The sequence below is a fragment of the Armigeres subalbatus genome, unplaced genomic scaffold (genome assembly GCF_024139115.2).
Source record: "Armigeres subalbatus isolate Guangzhou_Male unplaced genomic scaffold, GZ_Asu_2 Contig932, whole genome shotgun sequence".
Taxonomy (NCBI): Eukaryota; Metazoa; Arthropoda; class Insecta; order Diptera; family Culicidae; genus Armigeres; species Armigeres subalbatus.
In genome coordinates this window covers 27,270-48,336 of record NW_026943736.1, presented here as the reverse complement: position 1 = coordinate 48,336, position 21,067 = coordinate 27,270, and the positions used below count along the sequence as shown (strand labels likewise).

Genomic DNA, 21,067 nt, shown 5'->3' with positions numbered 1-21,067 from the left:
CTGACTGTACAGGAATACTTAATATGAGTATATTATGTATACATATGTTAAATCCAATTCCTTAAAGACCCTGAAAAAATCAATTCCGTCAAGAAAAAGTTTTCGTAAGAAATTTTTTTTCCTTCAAAGTGCCCAGCTTGCGATGTATGGACGGTTGGTAGGGAACATAATCACCTATCTTGAGACAAAATTTCGTCCAAATCGAAAAGGGCGTTTTTTTGCAAATCGACTTTTAATTTTTTAAATCGATTTTTTAGTGTAGGGTTCAATTTAGAGTTTTTCAAAAAGTTTTATTAGAAAGTTTGACTGATTTTGCGATAGTCACCCATACAACACTTTTTTGTAGGAAGGTCGTTTTTCGATTATATCCATTTGAAAAATCAGTAAAAACAAGTTTGACCCTTTTCAAAAGATAGTCTGAATCAAATTTGAAAAACTAAGTATGCACTTTTCTTTTAACTGCACTTCTTAAATATTGACCAATAAATTTACAAAAAGTCAACTTAAACAATCAGAACACTTGCAAGTTCCCAAAAGTTCTATTTTGGCTTTACGCATTTTATTACATTTCCGCATAACTTTTCAAAAGGACCTAAGTAATTTTTTATGAATTCTCGCTTAACTTTTCAAAAGGACGTAAGTAACATTTTTTTCATGAATTAATTTGAATACTGCAATCAATAGCTTTCATGTTGTTCTGTTGATTGCAGTACTCAAATTAATTCATGAAAAAAATGTTACTTAGGTCCTTTTGATAAATTATGCGAGATCTATAGTACAGCAGAAAGTCCATTGCTGATAAACGTTCATTTCGAACAATACACCGCAGATTGCTGGTTAATTTTTTTTGACATATACTCTGTCTCGCTCAAACCAACAGCGAATAATCTAGCGACTACTTTAACGAACTATTTAAGGAACAGCTACTTTAACCGACCGTGTCCATTTAGCAAGTACGGTGTTGAACATAATCTGGAGATTAAAATAACACTTTAATAAAGTTTAAAAAACTTAGCAAGTAACCGCACAATATTGAGTAAAACAAATTAAGGTGTAGCATTTCTGCATGCGGTGAATGAATTTCGCACCGTGTATATATCTGACAGCATGAATGTTTGTGTTGCTTCTTTTCGTGCTTTATTGATGATGCTAACCTCTCAAGCAAAGTTTTCCAAAGCTTCAAATGTGGAACACGAAAACTAATGGACGAACACACACGCGCTAGAGACCCGAAGCCGATGACTTCATCCGCTCGCATCAACACAGCTGTAAAAGTTTCATCGTTGGAAATAAAAATCGCATACCTACGTACATGCTTTCTCGTGCGCTCGTTACGTTTGCTGCCATTTTGTTTCATGCTTTGGAAGGAAAGAAGAGGCGTGCAGTTAGCCACTGCTTTTTGGTTTGGGTGGTTTAGGTGGAATGATGATGTAGTTTGGGCATATGGGTGATTTCATACACCTCCTTATTTCCATATTATGCGGCTTTTTTCATTTATATTTATGTGAATTGTTGGTTTCATTTTCACAAATGTACTTGTACCAACTTGTACAATTATTACACAAAGGGATGCAAAATCAATGTATGACATACAACTAGTATTATTGAACTTTAATATTACATTGGTAAAAAACACTACGTGGGGAATCAGGAAAGTTGGAAACATATCGAATTTTAATCCATATGTATTTTTCAAAACGCGCCGTTGCGCTAATCATTGTAAATATTTACTATCGCTAATCATTGTACTATCGCACGATCGCATATTTGTAACATATGTATTTTTTCCTTTCTCGTACAACAAAGTTGTACCGAAAGGCTATATGATTGCTAAAAACTTGATAGAAGGCCCGGAGACCCATAGTGTTATATACCGTTCGACTCAGCTCGACAAACTGAGGTGACGTCTGTTTTTGTGTATGTGTACAAATTTTGTAGGCACACTTTTAGAACTTAGAATTATCCGATTTACTCGCAACAAGTTGCATTCGACGGGGAATTGTTTGCTATTGAAATGGGCCTGATCATTGCTTTTCGGAATTATTGAAAAATCATTGTTTTTCCCCAAAGGTCCCCTTGAAAATTCAAAGAACAATTTTTTTGAATGGTGGCAAGGCAAAATATTAAAAATGATCGAAAAAATGTGATCTATTTCCTTAAAGATTTTTTTTGACCTTTCTAATGTGATTTTTTCAATATATTTTATAATGCACGAGAAAGGCATCATCACTGCTAGGTGGATTAATCTGGTTTTTTTTTTCATTACGTATTCATCAGGGCTTAAACCATAAACCTATAAATCATTTTAAAATTACCCGAGCAGCACAAGTCAAGTGAATTTGGTTGCAACAACTTAATTGTGACTTAATCTGGTCATATATAAGTTTCTGTGATCTATGCAAAACATGTGTGCTGCTTGGGCAGTTGGTTTTAATTGCATTTTGAATAAAATTGTGGGCCTTTCCTACCTTGGCAATGTGATGAGTGAATTTCCGAGAAATTTGATCGCTTGAAGCTCTGTTAAATCTAAGAAAAGTTGAGGGAGGGAAGATTACCCCACGAATCAAGCCATAAGTACTTAATGCTTGCATAATAATAGTAATTTAATGATGATTTTTGGAAAAGAGAGATGGTGTTGGGAGTGGATAATTTTTTAGTTATCGATTAACTCAGTGAACTGTTTATTTAATTAAGGAATTTGATTTTATTATAATACTAGCTATATGTAGATCTACGACGCATCAAATTGTATGCAGGTATCCATGTATCGATCTATTTTTATATATTTCTATGGCCCTTCTACCTTTTCAATAAACATCTTTCAAAAATAGAGAATGTGTGTACCAAATTTGGTTGAAATCGTTCCAGCTATGAAGAAGTTACAATGAATTGCCTGTTTCCTGAACAATATTGTCAGATTTTCTGGATGTGATACACTGCGCGGCGTTTGTAATGTTCCCAAATGGGTACTTGCACAAAGCTTCACGCGGCGAATAACTGTTGAAAGGTACGGCCGCGCCAAACGATACACCGCAATGCTATTCACCCATAAGAATCAAGTAAACGGGGTGCAGAAAGCGCGGCGGTACCTTTCATGAAGGGTTTGCCGCGTGCAGTTTTGTGAACATCAGGCAATACCCCTCCCTGCTTTCCCAATTACCCACCCATATGATCGGCTCCTCATAGTGAACATGTGTACAAAATTTTCTTCTGGAGGTTGGGAATTACACATAATTGTTCATTTTATAAACAAAACCCCTCCCACCACCTCTCCCCCTTTTCCAAATCACCATCCCACCCCCTTTGTTGACTTCCCCTGACGATAGAGAATGTGTGCACTAAATTTGGTTGAAATCGGTCAAGTGGTTCAGAAGTACATATTTAACGAACATACATACATGGATTGGTTTTTATATATAGACTAGCTTTATGTACCCGGCCTTACTCGGAATTTCGAGCTTGTTTCGCAATTTTTTTCACAATCGGAAAATGAATAAACCAATTGGTCAACAGGATAATTGTGTTGTCTTATTGATACTTCATCATTTGATTGAAAGCAGGCAGATTTCATTTGAAAACATTGACTGATTTGGAAGAAGGGAGCAAACCCATAATCGCCTTATTCCGGGCAAACGTCTATTTCTAAAGAAGGAAAAACATCCACCGATGCCTTATTCCAGGGAAACGTCTATTTTTAAAGAAGGCATCACATCCACCATCCAGAAGGAAACACATTAATCATTGCTTTTCACTGGGCTAACCATGATTTCGATAAAGGGCTGAATTGATCGATAACTAAACAATACTCCTCCCCCCACACCCTCCCTCTTTTTCATAGAGCATCCCTAACCCCCCTTCGTCTCCTTAAGATAAAGAATGTGTGTTCTAAATTTGGTTACAATCGGTCAATGGGTTCAGAAGTTATGCTGGAGCATACACACAAACATACATACAAACATTGAGTTTTATATATAAAGATAGCTAATTTAGCTATATGTATCTGGCTTTGCTCGAGATTGAAAATTATAACGGTTGGCCACTAAATAACGAGAATGAAAAGAGTGGCTCGGGAAGAAAACTACAAAGAAGTATAGTTCAAACTGATAAACGTTTTATAAAAAGTTGGCCTTAGTCTTTAAACTTAGATTAATGAATAATAGCATATGGTCCGTGGTCCACAATGCGGCGTAATTTAATCTTGCAGGTAATTCTGAATTCCCGTTTTTTGGTGACCACCCGTTACAATTAAAATGTCCAATACTGTAGCACGAAACCCACAGAGGTAGATATACCGCTCTTAGAATTGTACCTTTGTATCAATATATTTTTAGATGTTTGTTTGGCCCTTCTACCTTTTCAATAAACATCTTTCAAAAATAGAGAATATGTGTACTAAATCTGGTTCTGGGGATTACACTGAATTGCTCGTTTTTTAAAGACAACCCCTTCCCCCATAACTTCCTCCTTTACCCAATGACCCTCCTACCTCCTTTGTTATCGTCTTCTTAGGATAGAAAATGTGTGTACCAAATTTGGTTGAAATTGGTGTTGGGGGTTAGGAGTTACACTGAGTTACTCGTTTTCTCAAGACAACCCTTCCTCTTTACCCTCCCCTTTTCCCAATGATCATCCCACCCCTTTGTTATTTTCTCCTTAGGATAAAGAATGTGTGTACCAAATTTGGATTAAATCGGTCCAGGGGTTCAGCAGATACACTGAATTGCCCGTTTTCTGAACAATACCCCTCCCTCCAGACCCCTCCTCCCTTTACCAAATTACTCTTCCATATGATCGACTACTCTTAGTGAATTAGTGAATATGTGTATAAAATTAGATTGAAATGGGTACTGGGGGTTGGGAGTTACACTGAATTGCTCATTTTATAAAGACAACCCCTCCCCCCATACCCTCCCTCTTTTCACAATGACCGCCCTACCCCCTTTGTTATATTTTCTTTGGGATAGAGAATGTGTGTACCAAATTTGGTTGAAATCGGTCCAGGGGTTCAGAATTTACTCTGGATTACCCGTTTTCTGAACAATACTTTTCACTCCAGACCACTCCCCCTTTCCTAAATTACACTTCATATGGTTGTCTCTTAGTGAATATATGTACAAAATTTGGTTAAAATCGGTCCTGGGAGTTGAAAGTTACACTGAATTGTTCGTTTTCTAAACAAAACCCATCCCCTTTTTCCAAATGACCCTTCCACCCCCTTTGTTAACTTCCCCTGAGGATAGAGATTATTATTATTTATTTATTTATTCAGACTAAGGCCGAAGTGGCCTGTGCGGTATATAAGAGTCTCCTCCATTCGGCTCGGTCCATGGCTACACGTCGCCAACCACGCAGTCTACGGAGGGTCCGCAAATCATCTTCCACCTGATCGATCCACCTTGCCCGCTGCGCACCTCGCCTTCTTGTGCCTGTCGGATCGTTGTCGAGAACCATTTTCACCGGGTTACTGTCCGACATTCTGGCTACGTGCCCGGCCCATCGCAGTCGTCCGATTTTCGCGGTGTGAACGATGGATGGTTCTCCCAACAGCTGATGCAACTCGTGGTTCATTCGCCTCCTCCATGTACCGTCCGCCATCTGCACCCCACCATAGATGGTACGCAGCACTTTCCTTTCGAAAACTCCAAGTGCGCGTTGGTCCTCCACGAGCATCGTCCAGGTCTCGTGTCCATAGAGGACTACCGGTCTAATGAGCGTTTTGTAGATTGTCAGTTTGGTACGGCGGCGAACTCTATTCGATCGGAGCGTCTTGCGGAGTCCAAAGTACGTACGATTTCCAGCCACTATGCGTCTCCGAATTTCTCTGCTGGTGTCATTTTCGGCAGTCACCAGTGAGCCCAAGTACCAAATTCTTCTACCACCTCGACTTCGTCACCACCGATGCAAACTCGCGGTGGGTGGCTCACATTGTCTTCTCTTGAACCTCTTCCTATCATGTACTTCGTCTTCGACGTGTTGATGACTAGTCCGATCCGCTTAGCTTCCCTCTTCAGTCTGATGTAGGCTTCTCCATCTTCTCAAAGTTACGTGCCATAATATCTATGTCGTCGGCGAAACCAAATAGCTGGACGGACTTATTGAAAATTGTACCACTCGTGTTAATCCCTGCTCTTCGTATTACCCCTTCCAAAGCGATGTTGAATAGCAAACACGAAAGCTCATCACCTTGCCGTAATCCTCTGCGGGTTTCGAAAGGACTCGAGAATGCCCCTGAAACTCGAACTACGCACATCACCCGATCCATCGTCGCTTTGATCAACCGTGTCAGTTTATCCGGAAAACCGTGTTCGTGCATTAGCTGCCATAGCTGGTCCCGATCGATTGTATCATATGCGGCTTTGAAGTCGATGAATAGATGATGTGTGGGCACGTTGTATTCGCGGCATTTCTGCAGTACTTGGCGAATGGCGAACACCTGGTCCGTGGTGGAGCGTTCGCCCATAAAACCCGCCTGGTACTGCCCCCACGAATTCCCTTGCAGTTGGTGCTAGTGACGGCATAAAATTTGGGAGAGTATCGTTAGGCGGCGCTCAGCAAAATGTGGATTGCGCGGTAGTTGCCAATCCAGCTTATCGCCCTTTTGTAGATGGGACACACGACACCTTCCATCCACTCCTGCGGCAACACTTCCTCCTCCCAAATCTTGGTAATGAACCAGTGCAGCGCTCTAGCCAGTGCCTCACCACCGTGTTTAAATAGCTCTCCTGGTAGTTGGTCAACCCCAGGGGATTTGTTGTTCTTCAACCGGCCAATCTCCTCCTGGATTTCCTGGAGATCCGGAGCCGGAAGATTATGTCCTGCGCGCGTTCTCCCAGGTCCATCACCATACCGCCATCTTCGTCTGCCACATCGCCATTCAGGTGTTCTTCGTAGTGCTGCCGCCACCTTTGGATCACCTGACGCTCGTTCGTAAGAAGGTTCCCGTTTATGTCCGTGCACGTGGCCCTTACGTGAACGGTTTAACTTCTCATAGAACAACCGTGTGTTACTAGCGTACAGTTGCTTCGTCTCTTCACAGTCTCAATCTTCCTCCTGGCGCTTTTTCCTCCGGAAAATCGAGTTTTGTCTGTTCCGCGCCTGTTTATATCGTGCCTCGTTCGCCCTCGTGCGGTGTTGCAGCAATCTCGCCCCTGCTGCAGTCTTCTTTGCCACTAACTGCTCACATTCGCCGTCATACCACTCGTTTCTCTGCTCCGGGGGCACCGTCCCAAGTGCAGCGGTGGCGGTGCTACCAATGGCGGATCGAATATCTCTCCAGCCATCTTCAAGAGACGCTGCGCCTAGCTGCTCTTCCGTTGGAAGTGCCACTTCCAGCTGCTGCGCGTATTCTTGGGCTAGTCTACCGTCTCGTAGCCGCCTGATATTAAGCCGCGGCGTCCGACTTCGACGCGTGCTGTACACCGTCGAGAGTTTTGAGCGCAGGCATACTGCAACGAGGTAGTGGTCGGATTCAATATTCGCACTGCGGTAAGTGCGGACGTTCGTGATGTCGGAGAAGAATTTACCGTCGATTAGAACGTGGTCGATTTGGTTTTCCGTTTCTTGGTTAGGTGATTTCCATGTGGCTTTGTGGATATTTTTGCGGGGAAAGAAGGTGCTTCGGACTACCGCGGACTACCGATTCCGCGGGAGGCTGCGAAGTTTATACATCGTTGGCCGTTGTCATTCGATACGGTGTGCAGACTATCCGGTCCGATGACCGGTCTATACATTTCCTCCCTTCCTACCTATGCGTTCATGTCACCGATGACGATTTTAACGTCCCGCAGTGGGCATCCATCGTATGTCTGCTCCAGCTGTGCGTAGAACGCTTCTTTCTCGTCGTCGGGTCTCCCTTCGTGTGGGCAGTGCACGTTGATGATGCTATAGTTGAAGAAACGGCCTTTAATCCTCAGCTTGCACATCCTTGCGTTGATTGGCTGCCACCCAATCACGCGTTGGCGCATCTTACCCAGCACTATGAAGCCGGTGCCACAGCTTTGGTAGAAGGTAGCCGCTCGATGCCCGCTTTTCCACACTTTCTGTCCTGTCCAGCAAATCTCCTGCAGCGCCACGACGTCGAAGTTGCGGGGATGTAATTCATCGTAGATCATCCTGTCGCAACCTGCGAAACCTAGCGACTTGCAATTCCATGTTCCAAGGTTCCAATCGTGATCCTGTATTCGTCGCCTAGGTATTTGCCGATTATATCGAGTCGCATTATCTCTTATATTGTTCGTAATTATTGGTTTTCCAGGCGGCTTATTGGGCTTGCGCCAACCTCCTGTCTCGTCGGAGGGCCGTCGTGTCAGGGCTGTTTAGCGTCTCACCTAACACCAGGACTTGGGCTTGTGCGCTTTGAGCGGCACACGGTCGCTTTGGTGGGGCCTACTGGCGGATACATGCAGCTTTTTATAGAGGTTTAACAGGGCCCACTGTCAAACCCCACCACATCCTAGGCAAGCCCCACAACTCGCAGATGGCCTGGGGAGGGATCGTCAAGCCCTTGGACATAGTCCCTGCTGCCCGCAAAAGGGGGATAGAGATCATGTGTACCAAATTTGGTTGAAATCGGCCAAGTGGTTCAGAAGTAGTTAGCGAACATACATACATAGATTGGTTTTTACATATATATAGATCGTCAATTACCTATAATAAGTTTGCTTGCCTATTGAGATGGAAATAGTGGCATGTTCCTAGCAGCACATATCGGACTGATTTGGTTGCGCAACTACTTAAATGTATCAAAATTCTGTTGTAAGCCACAGAAACTGCTGTACCATATGTGTAGGCTGACCAGATTATTTCGGTGAAAAAACGGGACAAACGCACTTGAAAACGGGACATGTCAAAAAACCTTTTGACAAAATTCAAGAGCTGTGGAAATTTCAAAATTTATGGGCTTTATTTTATAATTAATTTCTAAAAGTTAATTTTTAGAGTGCATCATTCACCACCATAACGTTCCGTTGTATAGACCTGTGCAGGAGTTCATGAAATTCACTCACCCGATGGATTTTGACATTTGAGCGGGTCGTCTTCTCGAACAAAAGCTCATTTTGCGTTCATTATGCGACCCGCTCAAACGTCATAATTTCTTGGGGGAGTTCATTTTGCGTTAGTCTATTAAGTAGTTGAGGAAAAATACTATACTAAATGTATTTCACTCTGAAAAAGGGTGCGGACAAAAACACAAAGGAACAAAAAAATACACATTTTTCAATATTTAAAAAAATATGGAGTTGTGAAATTTTATTTTAATATATGTACTTTTAAACATGCATAAAGGATATTATTACTGGCCAATATTTAAAAACTTTTCTAATTCTGAACCATTGAAAATAACAAAAAAGTAGAAGGTTGTATCCGAGACACGACCGCCAATTGGACGTAGGATTACGTAAGTGTAGAAGATTTTATTTTGAAACTCTAAATATGTTTCTTGGTGCTGATTTTTGAAGATGGGGCTGTATATTCAATCTGGGTTGGAATATCCTCGACATGTCGCATATCCTGGAAATAAATGGGCGAAAACCCGATTGTTACTATAAACTCATTTCAGTTTATAACTATAAGCAGAGTATTAAAGAAACAGAAGATCGGTTAACAACAGCCTCAACAACATCTTCCTCCATGAATATTTGGTGGCCCTGAAAAGGGCCGTTTGTTTATGTTGGCTTGAAGCCTTTTGAAGTGATGTACGCCGTGGTCCCGATGAATGTTAAAGGATGCATCAATCCACTGTTGGGCTGAATCTGTATAAAACAAAGAAAAGAACAAAACGGAAAGAATGTTTCATATTAAATACATTATGATCTAAATATAAATTTAATTACCAAATACTCAAGTTTTATTTTCAGGATCAATTATCTATTTTTGCTACGGACTGTCCGGCTGATGTCGGCAGATGAACTAGCGGACCAACGACGATCAGTGACGTTAATTCACTTCACTGGGATGGCATCGGTTCTAGAATAAAATAACATAACTGATGAAGAGAACTATGTTTAATTCTAAATCATTAGTTTTACCTCGGGACACCGCAAGAATCGACAAAATAGGCCGGTGGTAGGAGAAGTACGTGCAGTATCTCCTGCATTCCACACTTACGTTCCGGGTGAACGTTAGATCGAGACATGTGCCACCCAGAGTAGTAGCTATAGTTGGATCCGAAGCACAATCCAGATAGAGAAACTGCTTCATGAACCAGATGAAATCTCTGTTCTCCTCTTTCGTCACATCAATATTAAAGTCTCCCGACACTACCACGGGCATGGCAACATGGGTGTACTTTATGAGGTTGCGCACTAAGAAATATTTCTTTTGCTTCAGGGTGGTACCTAGTAAATATTCAAAATTTAATGCAACACACTTAAATACAAACACAACTACTATTTGATTATACCTGGTGAAATATATACCGCAAACAGTAACGTGCGGGTTTCCATGATTGAAACCTCTGCAGCACAGCAGTCCCCTATATTCGTCTGCTACACTCAATGCTGGGTCATAGCTTTCATTGAGCTTCGTAATGGCGTGAGAAACGGCCATAGTCGACGAACCAGCACGTTCAAATATTGCCACCCTCCCGCTCTTGTTCCGTCACGCTTCTCTTGACAAACACAAAGGTATCCATTGATGTTTGTGGTTGTGCCGTTGTCAAGCCAAGTTTCGCTCATTGCAAGCAAATCAACGGCGGTAAGCACCCTGATCTGTTGCAATGTCCGACGAGTGTGCATTCAAACTTTGTACATTGATGCTCATCAACGTACAAGCCAACTTGTTTGCGGTTATAGCTTCCATGATATCGTCTGTAATGGTGCGCATACGATGGTTACTCAAACGTTCAAGTTCCGTCCGAAGGTCGTTCATTCTAGGGGTCATAGAACCCTTTCCGTGGTGGAACCGGAATGAGTTACTGGCATTCGTCAGATACAATCCGTCGATTGATGTAACTCTGGAAAGACCAACGTAAACTAGCTGCTGTTCCTGACCCTTATCGTAATTATATACGACTTCCGAGAATGTGCCTCCCTGGGACTTATGGACTGTGAGGGCACACGCACTTACAACGGGAAACTGAACTCTTTTGCACTTAACACCACCGTTAAGGGTTACGTTCGCCGATCGTTTAACGATTGGAGTCCAGCCTGTTTGTAGCACCCCAGGTCTCGAATACACCAGCGGTCTGGCCTTCACTCTCAACATCTTCCCAATGGACTCATTTTCGAATGCCATCCAAAGCCTCGTGATTGCCTGTTGCTGCGAGTTTCCTTCGTTGTACTCAACATGCATGAGCTCTCCGATCGCTCCGTTCACGATGCCATCTTCGACATCCACGTTGGTGGTCAGCATATAAGGTGTACCAAGAACAAGACGCAACAGATACGGTAAGCCACCAGTCTCTACTACACTCATCTTATGCACCTTTGTGCGAGCACTGGCCAGCTGGGAATTGTCCTTATAACCAGAGTATAGGTCATCTGCAGTACATCTGACAGCCTCTCGATCCATCAACGCCACAGAGTTATACCGTTCGACATCAGCGTTCCGATGGAATAACCGGATCCCTCGAGGGACATGCTGCCGACACCACTCCTCCGTACGGAACCTGCTTTCAATAAGCTCGATTTCCTCAGACGACATCCGCTCACCGTTGCCAATTTTTGTGAGAATGCCGGAGAACTGCTCGTTGGTTTGTCGCATAACTTGAACCAATGGGTAGAAGTCGAGAGATTGCCATAAAACGGCGCCATGCATGGAGTTTATGCTCGGTTTAAACACCGCCCGCGCATTGACCGGTGGCAATTGACGAAGATCGCCGCAAAATACGATCGGCATTCCACCGAATGGATCGTCGTAGTTCCCCGTGATTTCTTGAAGCCGGACATGTACTGTGTTGAGGACATCAGCACCCAGCATGCTTGTTTCGTCGATAATGATGAGCTTCACGTTGGCGAAGGCGTTCCGGTACAGTTGTAATGCCTCGAAACTCAGCTTTGAGCTTTGCCTACGCGACATGCAAATCCGGAATGCGGAATGCACTGTTGTTCCACCTATTGCAACCGCTGCTTTTCCAGTGGATATGCATGCTACATAAGCGTGGTGCTGCTTATTATGAGCTTGGCTGTACCGGTTCATTGTCTCCATTAGATTGCGCAAAGTGAACGTTTTGCCACAGCCTGCCGGGCCAGTGAAGAATATTTGCACTGGTTTGAGGATTTCTTCAGAGGAATGCAAGCTGTGAATTATTTGCACGATCAAATCCCGCTGCTCTGCATTCGTAGCACGCACCATTTCACAATATTCTTGCTTTGACAAGACATTGGATTGCTGTTTGACGACAGCTGCCAAGGGTCCTTTTGGCAAGTTGTGAATATCGTCATCATTCGGCTCCATGACGATCGTGCGGACGAACTCGTCGCGCTTCTGGTCGGCAATCACCTGCTGCTCTTTGTCTTCGCTGCATATGCGGATGTATTCCTCCACAACCTGGTCCAAGTTCATTTCGCAGTCATACTTCTCGTGGTTTGCCAGAATGGCGGCCTCGTTGTTCTTCATACAACTTCAGGAACTTGTTCCGACTGCAAGTACATCGCAGACTTCATTCCTGAACGGTAGGAAGAGGAGAACCATCTCACGCTTATAGTCGACCATTTCCGCCATACTGTATGAGCACCAACGCAATACATGGGGAACTAAACGGAGTCTATATGAATGCTTCGTGGATCTTCCTTCCGAATAATATGCTGCGAAATCCGCCAAGCAGATATCATCCATTCCTCGGCGCAGTTCATACCGTTGGATGATGTTTAGCGTCCACATATCGGTGGAATTGTCGTCGAGATCCTCTTCGTCCATCTGTTTGTTCCGCTTCTTGGATTTTATTCGCTCTTGTGGCCACATTGTCGCAATAAACTCAACCTAAAACGAAATTGAATTCTAAATTGTGAAAACTATATCATTTGATGAATGGTACCTTGCGGCTGGCTTCTGACATCGGTTGCCGAAGCAAATACCAAGCAGCCTCCTGGGCAGACATTTCCACGGAATTTAACATTTTTATGCTGACCTTCTTCAACAATCCATTGTAGTCCTGGTCTGGATGCTCTTCCTGGAGCTTTATGAGGTCACGATGTAAACTACTTATGCCTCTGTTGGTCTTGTTTACGTATTCCACAACATAAGCAGTACATGAAAAGCTCCTCCAGCACAAACTGCAAATCCATATTGATTTGACCTTCTCAGCGATCCAAGGATTGAATGGATTGGTCCAAAGCTGCGTCATGGAACGTTTCAGCAGAACTGTTGGTCGGCGAATGGAAGAGCGAATCACGTCCAAGTAGTAATCGTACGTGCAACTGCTATCAACGAGAAACGCGTCAAGGCTATCGTAGACCTTCGTTTCAAGAGCTTCCCGCATTTTTGCTGCCTTTCTGTTTAGCTGTTGAAGTCGGCCATCCCCGGCTGTAATGGGGATCAGAATTCTGGTTTGATCCATTGGCCAGTACGGAATATTAAACCGGCAACGTTTATCGTTTCGCTTGAAACACGTAAACGTGTGTTTATGAACCTAAAAGGGTTTGACATTGTGAGTGATTACTTGCTAGAAACTATGCGAAATTTAAACCCACCTGACTGCCATAGGTCTCAGGCAGATCTTCCGATCTGATGGAGCACAGAAAATCGATCAACTCAACAGTAGCGGGCATTCTTTCGGAAACATCCTCACGGGGATCGTTCGCCAGCCAGAGCAGAATATGTGCATGCGGGCTGCCACGATGCTGGAACTCGATCCTCTTAAAATAATCTACAACGTGGTATTTGCCGAACGGGCTCAACCTGGTCGATGACAGAAGGCGCAGAAAGATGTTTACCAACTTGTGAAAATATGCACAGCACGTGACAGGATCTTCGCTGACAAGTGTAGCACGCTGGAGTGCAGACAGCTGTTGCAACAATATCGTCCATTTCCGCAGTGTTAGAGCCACCAGAAAGCTTCCGCAGAATGCTTAGTAGGTGAGGCCATCTAATTTCATTTGCACTCATCGTCAAAAACATCGTGGGTTTCCCCAGCTGCCGGATCATGGCGAAAACATCCCGTTTTCTTTGCTGCCAATATTGAACGGAGTTCGGAATAGATTTCAGAAAAGAGAGGTTACGCTCAATACAGCTTTCCAAAAATTCCCGATCTTGCAACTGCGCCCTTGTTATGTTGGCCGTGCCCATGCATTTAAAGGTATTGTTCAATCCTTCCGATACCCGCAGTCGCATGATTTTCATGGCCATATACAAAATATGCTCCGGTCTCGCGCCCCGCCGATCCCGACGTCGCACCTCGCTAGTAGCCGTCATGAACGCTGTCACATGGACTTCTCGGTTGAAGCATCTCGGATGACCAAGATAAATATCGGGGAAAGACAGCTCCTCAGCAAACTCATCGTAGATAATGGAAAGCGGTTTCTGATTTTGTGCCGGTGCAAGTTCCAGACACTTGTCTTCATTCCACATGAGCGTATGTTGTTGTCCAATCATCATTTCTACCTCGTTCATCTCGTCGACGACTTCAAGGTCTACTGCCCTACGTTCCTCCGAAATATCCGTCTGCTCTGTTTGTCCGATCGCAGCCAAGTTTTCTTCATTGAAAACAATTCCATTCCGCCTGTAGAGCGGTGTAGTAACCAGATAGTTCAGCCATGCTTTAACGGTACCTTTCTTCACGTAGCCGGACAAGTAACTTGATTTGTGTATGAAGTGTTTCTTGATGCACACGTTGATAGCATAGTCGTCATCCAGGTGGCGGGGAAGTTCGCCTACCATCTGGGCCACGTCGACTGGAATGTTGATAATTTGGCCGATTATTGCCAAACTACCTGTTGCATGTTAATGAAAATAGGTTAGGAAAATCATATATTTATTTGATGTAATACATTTTTAAGTTAAAATAACTTTTCCACAAACCTGCAGTATGCCGCAAACGACGAAACTGCATGAAATTGATCCTGGGAGACACCAGTCTTGTGGTGAGAGGGTCTAGCGGAGGCAAATTGGACGGAAACTTGGGATATGTAAAGCCATTCGATTGCGACAATGTAGGGAATTGATCCGCGGTTCAGGCTTGTTCGACATGTAGCACACGCCAAAAATCCTTCCACCGTTTCGAAATAATTTGTCGCCAGTAACACGGCAGCATTTGAGTCGGAGATTGGTTTCAAATCATTCCTGAACCAGATTCTAGCACACACATCACAAGCGCAACCGAAATCGTTTTCCACGAAACGTTTCTGGAACTCCTGATCAGCACGATGGACATTGGGTTTGGCTTGTGTTAAAAGTGAAGAAATATGTTCGCCATCATCATCGACAGCAGACACGTTTTCTTCAAAGTCACCACGCTCATCATCGACATCTGCTCTTGCGGACTGCATCACAACATTTCACCGGCGTCGGAATCTTCATGATCAGAGTTTACGACCGTATCAGCACGGATTAAGTTGAATTCTACTCGAAGAAATTGTAACACGGGAAGATTAATCCTTATTGACAGACAGATATACATAATTGACAGATGCATTCGCATTTAAAATGACTGTACCAAGTACAATAAGACATTTAAAAACATAAAAGATGAAAAATTATTGCCAAGCGTACTATAAACAACAATAGCATAGTAATATAAAATTCAAGTAGCATGTGTTTAGGATATATTTGTACAAAACACACTATCCAAAAGTTTAAGTAAATCTTAACTTTATGTCATAAAAATCTATTTGTTAAAATTTTGCGATTCGCTGGAATCTAATATGTTATTGTTCCAAATATTAAATTCAAAATTCAATTGAATCAAATAATAAACAAGTAAAAGACACCGTAGATTTAATACGACCCAATAATTCATTAAATAAAAATAATATTTGAGAAGCTCCAACTATTTAATTCAAATTTAATCCGAATCATACTCAAATTCAGAACAATTAAATAATATGTCCGAAAATATATCGAAATTCAAACTCAAGACAAAATAGAAATTCGGTTCAAATCTTATCCATTAATACATGAATGCAAAATTCAAACACAATCGATTTGCAAATTTAATTCAACACCAAATCAAAGGACCAAATCTTACCGATTGTGTGATTTCAACTCTACTGGCAGGCTAATGTAACCTACCAAGTGAATGAATTCGGAACTATATTAACAAATTGAATATCTAAGAACTTTTGGGCTTTTGGGATTGGAATTATATTGTTCCATTTATCGTTTAGCGATTTATAAAAACCCAACAAACAATTCAGGCTAAATAAGCTAATAAGTAAACATTTGCAGTATATATTTCGAAGTACTTGAAGAACTTCAGCCGTTAAAAGTACTTACCATGTTGTCAATGCTACATTTATTGAAAATAATATATAAATAATGTGTAATAACAATGTTACATTCGACGACAAGCAAAGAGGTATTCGTAATAGAAAATAGGTAATAGAAAATATTCGTTGATAATTTCACATTTATAGATAAATCTGCTATATAAAATGATAAAATGCAAAATTTCTATACTGTCATCATAGAATTTGAAGATTAGTTCACATTATTGATATGTATTTACACATTTGCTGCTAATAATAACTTCCTACCTCGAGTTGAGGGCCCTTCGCCAGCGTCCCAACCGGTAGCCGACGACGTACTACCCTTGGCCGCTTTCAACTTGGCCTGATAACTCCGTGCCCGTTCAGCGTCCGTCCTTGGAAGCTTTGAGGGTGCGTCCGATTGTTGATCCCTTTCACGCTTCCTGGAATTGCGTTTATACTTCGCTGCCAAGTATTGCGACATCGCACTGTATTCACTAGTATCGAATAAACTTCTTCTAAGCACAACTAATGTTTCTCACTTCACCGATGTGATACGAGACACTAACTGTATATCGAAAAAATATGAAAATTGCATCACGTTAGCTATTGAAAAGTGATGTCTGTGCTAGAGAATGCATGCATATTGAATGCCAAGTTGAACCTGGTGAGAAAATGTTTATTTCAAGAATACCCTGTTTAGTAGGTGCTGGGATTAGAGATGATATTCGATTGAAAATTTACTCAAATGTTAGCAATTTTCATATTTATTTAAATACGGCGTTGTTCTGTTGCTCTCAAGCAATTATGAATTGCACTTTGCAGAAAATTCGTCTCAGCTCAAAAATACTCCCATGTAATATGATAGTTATTATAAGAACCAATTTGTTTTCCACAATACGCCTATCCAATCACAAGCAGCAATAAAGCTTATGATTTGTACTTTGAAAACATTTGTCTCGGCTCAATCTTCTCTCGTGTGAAATTATGATTCTGAAAAAGAACCCATTTGTTTTCAGTAATGCACCTTCCCAATCACAAGCAGCAACAAAACCGAAGCAGAATCTAGAAAAAATTTCATTTCATTGCTACCGACCCCAATGTCAGCCGCTCGATAAGTTACCGCTAAAACGCGACATACGCCATCATGCGAATCAATTTTCGCAGCATCCCCCTCCGAAGAGCGCTTGCGCTGCTGCCGACGCCAAGCGATTGTAATTTGCACTTTTAAGAAGTAAAAGAAGAAGAAGAAGAAGAGTCGCTGGTTATGTTCGAAAGCACTGGCATCGAACGAACGAAAGGCGGAGCAAACAAGCCGATGCCAAGCGATCATAATTTGCAATTTGATTTGTAAAAGAAGAAGAAGAAGAAGGAGAAGAAGAGGCCCTTGTTATGTACGAATGCATTGGCATCGAACGAAAGAAAGGCGGAGCAAGCAAGCCGATGCCAATGATACGGCGCTCAAAGGGGCGGGGCCTCGAAGTCCATGCAAACGTATTCTGACCAGCCGAAGTCTGATTTTCTCGGAAAATCGGCAGGACAATTTATTACTCGGAAAATCGGCAGGACAATTACATCGCAGCGCCGACCAGAAATCACCGGCGGTGAAAAGGCTGAGAAGAAACATCATCAAGGGCGTCTCATCAGTAGTAATAAACTACTACTACTACTTCTCGGAAATTCGGCAGGACAATTACATCGCAGCGCCGACCAGAAATCTCCGACGGTGAAAAGGCTGAGAAGAAGGGCGTCTCATCGAAGGCGTCGAGTATCTTCGTGCGTGTCGAGCTGGCCAAGCCCGCCGTTTCGGAGGGTTCCAAAGTCGTCACCAAGTAAGTCAGCTCCTAATGAATGAACGAGGAAGTAGCTTCACTTAAAACGGCCCTTTTCAGGGCCACAGTCTCACTCAAAGAGGAGAGGAATTTTCGTACCGTGCACGCCGGAAATCAAAATTTTGTAATGAATTTCCACTACTGATGCACTGTCAGCCAATTGGGTTGTTTAGGGGTATGTATGTTTTTACATATTCTGAATCTGCATAAAAAACTGAGACTAACCCCAATTTTTCAGAATTTTTGGAACCCCGGAACTATTTTTAATTTGCATTTTAAATTTATATGGAGCTAAAAATTTGTTCTTATGCTGCATGGGCCAACTGTCATTCTATGAATGTTAGTGTCATTCTATCGATTGAAATGGCTTATTGTTTGCTGTATAAAAATGTAAATAAAAGGTTTACAAACAAAATAAAAATATGTTGGAGATCAGGAGAGCATGCTCTTTATGTTAAACTGCAAAAAACTCGATATTTTTCTGAGTTAAACAACCCAATTAAGAATTTGCCGCTGGAACACGATAGAAGTCATCCATCCTAATACATTGTTTTGGAACGTCTCCATGCAAGGAGCGCATCGGCTGCTACAGCCAAAGAACTTTGCCCGTCACCAAGCGATTATGATTTGCATTTTTTGCAGATTTTTGTCTCGGTTCAACCTTCTCCCGTGTAAAAAGATGATTTTGTTTCCAATGACGCGCCTTTCCAATAATAAACAGCAAGTACGCCGAAATCATAATCTTGGGAAAATCTCATTTGACGCAACTCAATGATGTGAGACGTCATCATTGTTTAATTCCCGCACTTTTTTTAGATTGCAGATTCCAACTTTCTACCGTCTCCAAGCGGTTATGATGATGTGCACTTTGAAGAAAATATTTTGGCTCTACCTCTCAATAGTACATTTGCCAAGAATTGATTTTGATCCACAATGCGCCTTTCTAATCAATCATAGCAAACAAACGATAGTCCGTATCTTGCGTAAAAATTTCACTTTTCTGCTAAATAGTCACTATTAAGAAAACATTTTCAGTGACGCCACTGGTATGCGGAGACCGTAATCGCTGCCATTTTTGCAATCAACTCTATCTTCTAATAAAATTTTGGTCCTGAGAAGAACCGGTTTTCTTTCCAAAATGCGCCACTAACAGTAACTAAACGATAGTCCGAAGATTGTTGCTTTTAGCGATGGCCTCTCGATGTTCCACTTTCTGCTGAGACTGCCTCCTACGGGCGTCATCGTTGTGCCCGCTCTCCGAAAAAAATTAGTTGAACTGAGGATTGAAGTCGAGCCCGTAGGTTTCACGACTTTGATGTCTGTGCTTGCGATGCACATCGCGATTGGTTGGTTTACCGATTTTCAGTGCCTAGTAAAATTCAATTTTTCAATAGTTCAGCACTTTGAATGCATTTTTTCGATAGATGAGCAAAATATTAAAGAGTTCGTCGATCGATTAACACCAAAATCTTTAAAATCGGTTGAAAGACGGCTGAGTTATTAGCCCATACTTCCTGACCACTTTTCGTGACGGTCTCAAATTTGAAACTGCAGAATGACCCCCCCATGTTCCGGAAAGACGTAATCCTACGTCAAAATGGTCAAAGTACGCTGCCTAAAGCCGGTCTGGGCATTAGAGAGATAAGAAAAAATAATGTTGAATAGAAAAAAAAATATAATTTTAATTATTTCCATGAATATGGTTGGCGCATGTGAATAAAAATGTCAAATCTAATCAATTCACAGTCCTTTTTGATCGAAATTGATATTTATAACGCTAAAAGTAGCCTCATCTGTCCATTGATTGTGTTCCCATATGTGCTTCCGAAAAGGCGGCACTATCATACTATTTCGTCGCGAAAAGTCAAACAAATCCTGGCTAATTTTTCGGCTGATTTATGGCACGGACTCTCGAGATTTCCACCGTATCGTATTTCAAATCGGATCGAAATTCCAATTTTTTACAACGGAATCTTTGAAATCTCGCCCACACATATGGAAGCGAAATTTTTCCTCGTTTTGAAACTGCATTAAACTCGATTTTGATCAGCTGATTTTTAATTTATTTTTTATTGTCTCCGTTTTTTACAGTGGATGATTTTTAAATATTAAGAATTATTCAGAAAGACTTCGAATGATTATATTTCGAAAAGAATCAAACGATTTAAAATATGTGGTAAGGCTGATTTGAAAAAACATAGAATTAGCTTTTTCGCCAGCAACAAAAAACAGATTAATCCAGCTAGCAGTGATGATGCATTATAAAATATATTGAAAAAATCAGATTAGAAAGGTCCAAAAATTTGTTTAGGGGAATAGATCACATTTTTTCGATCATTTTGCATGTTTTAGCATTGATACATACACACATACAGACATCACCTCAGTTTGTCGAACTGAATCGATTGGTATATAACACTATGGGTCTCCGTGCCTTCTATCAAAAGTTTTTTTGGAGCAATCATATAGCCTTTCGGTACAACTGTCTAAGACGAATTAAGTAACTCCATTTAATTCCACCAATTATTTCGATATCTTTGCAAAAGTCGAGTCAAATACGAGACACTGAAGACGACCACATATCCAAATAATTGGTGGAATTAAATGGAGTTACTTAATTCGTCTTAGATGGTTGAATACATTTCACTAAAAAGAGCTTTAAATATTTGGGTACAACTTTGTTGTACTAGAAAGGCAAAAATTGAAAATGAACTTAATCTGGAAATTAGAATCTCTGTCCCTAAGCTTCATTTTATTGACGTTGATGCGTGACCTACTTTTCAGGATACACTTGCCAACCAAGTTACCGGTTCCACCGATGAAATTTGCTAAATTTTATTGCCTTCGGAATAAACAAAAAAAAAGTTATTGAAATGAAACTGTATGAAATAA

The 21,067-nt window shown here is 41.7% G+C and overlaps 2 protein-coding genes across 3 annotated transcripts; both read right to left on the bottom strand.

The window, feature by feature from the left end:
* Positions 1–9,904: 9,904 nt before the first annotated feature.
* Positions 9,905–10,468, bottom strand: LOC134204830 (uncharacterized). 2 transcript variants are annotated; one of them, XM_062679625.1, is made up of 3 exons: positions 10,403–10,468; positions 10,029–10,337; positions 9,905–9,966 (listed from the first exon to the last, which is right to left on the bottom strand). In XM_062679625.1, the coding sequence occupies exons 1-3, from the start codon at positions 10,443–10,445 to the stop codon at positions 9,947–9,949; spliced, it is 372 nt and encodes a 123-aa protein (XP_062535609.1). In that variant the 5' UTR covers positions 10,446–10,468; the 3' UTR covers positions 9,905–9,946. The 2 variants fall into 2 exon arrangements, with proteins under 2 accessions (XP_062535609.1, XP_062535608.1); XM_062679624.1 differs by having other exon boundaries at positions 9,941–10,337.
* A 218-nt stretch (positions 10,469–10,686) lies between these two features.
* Positions 10,687–12,558, bottom strand: LOC134204829 (uncharacterized). The gene has a single exon (XM_062679622.1). The coding sequence runs from the start codon at positions 12,556–12,558 to the stop codon at positions 10,687–10,689; it is 1,872 nt and encodes a 623-aa protein (XP_062535606.1).
* Positions 12,559–21,067: the final 8,509 nt, after the last annotated feature.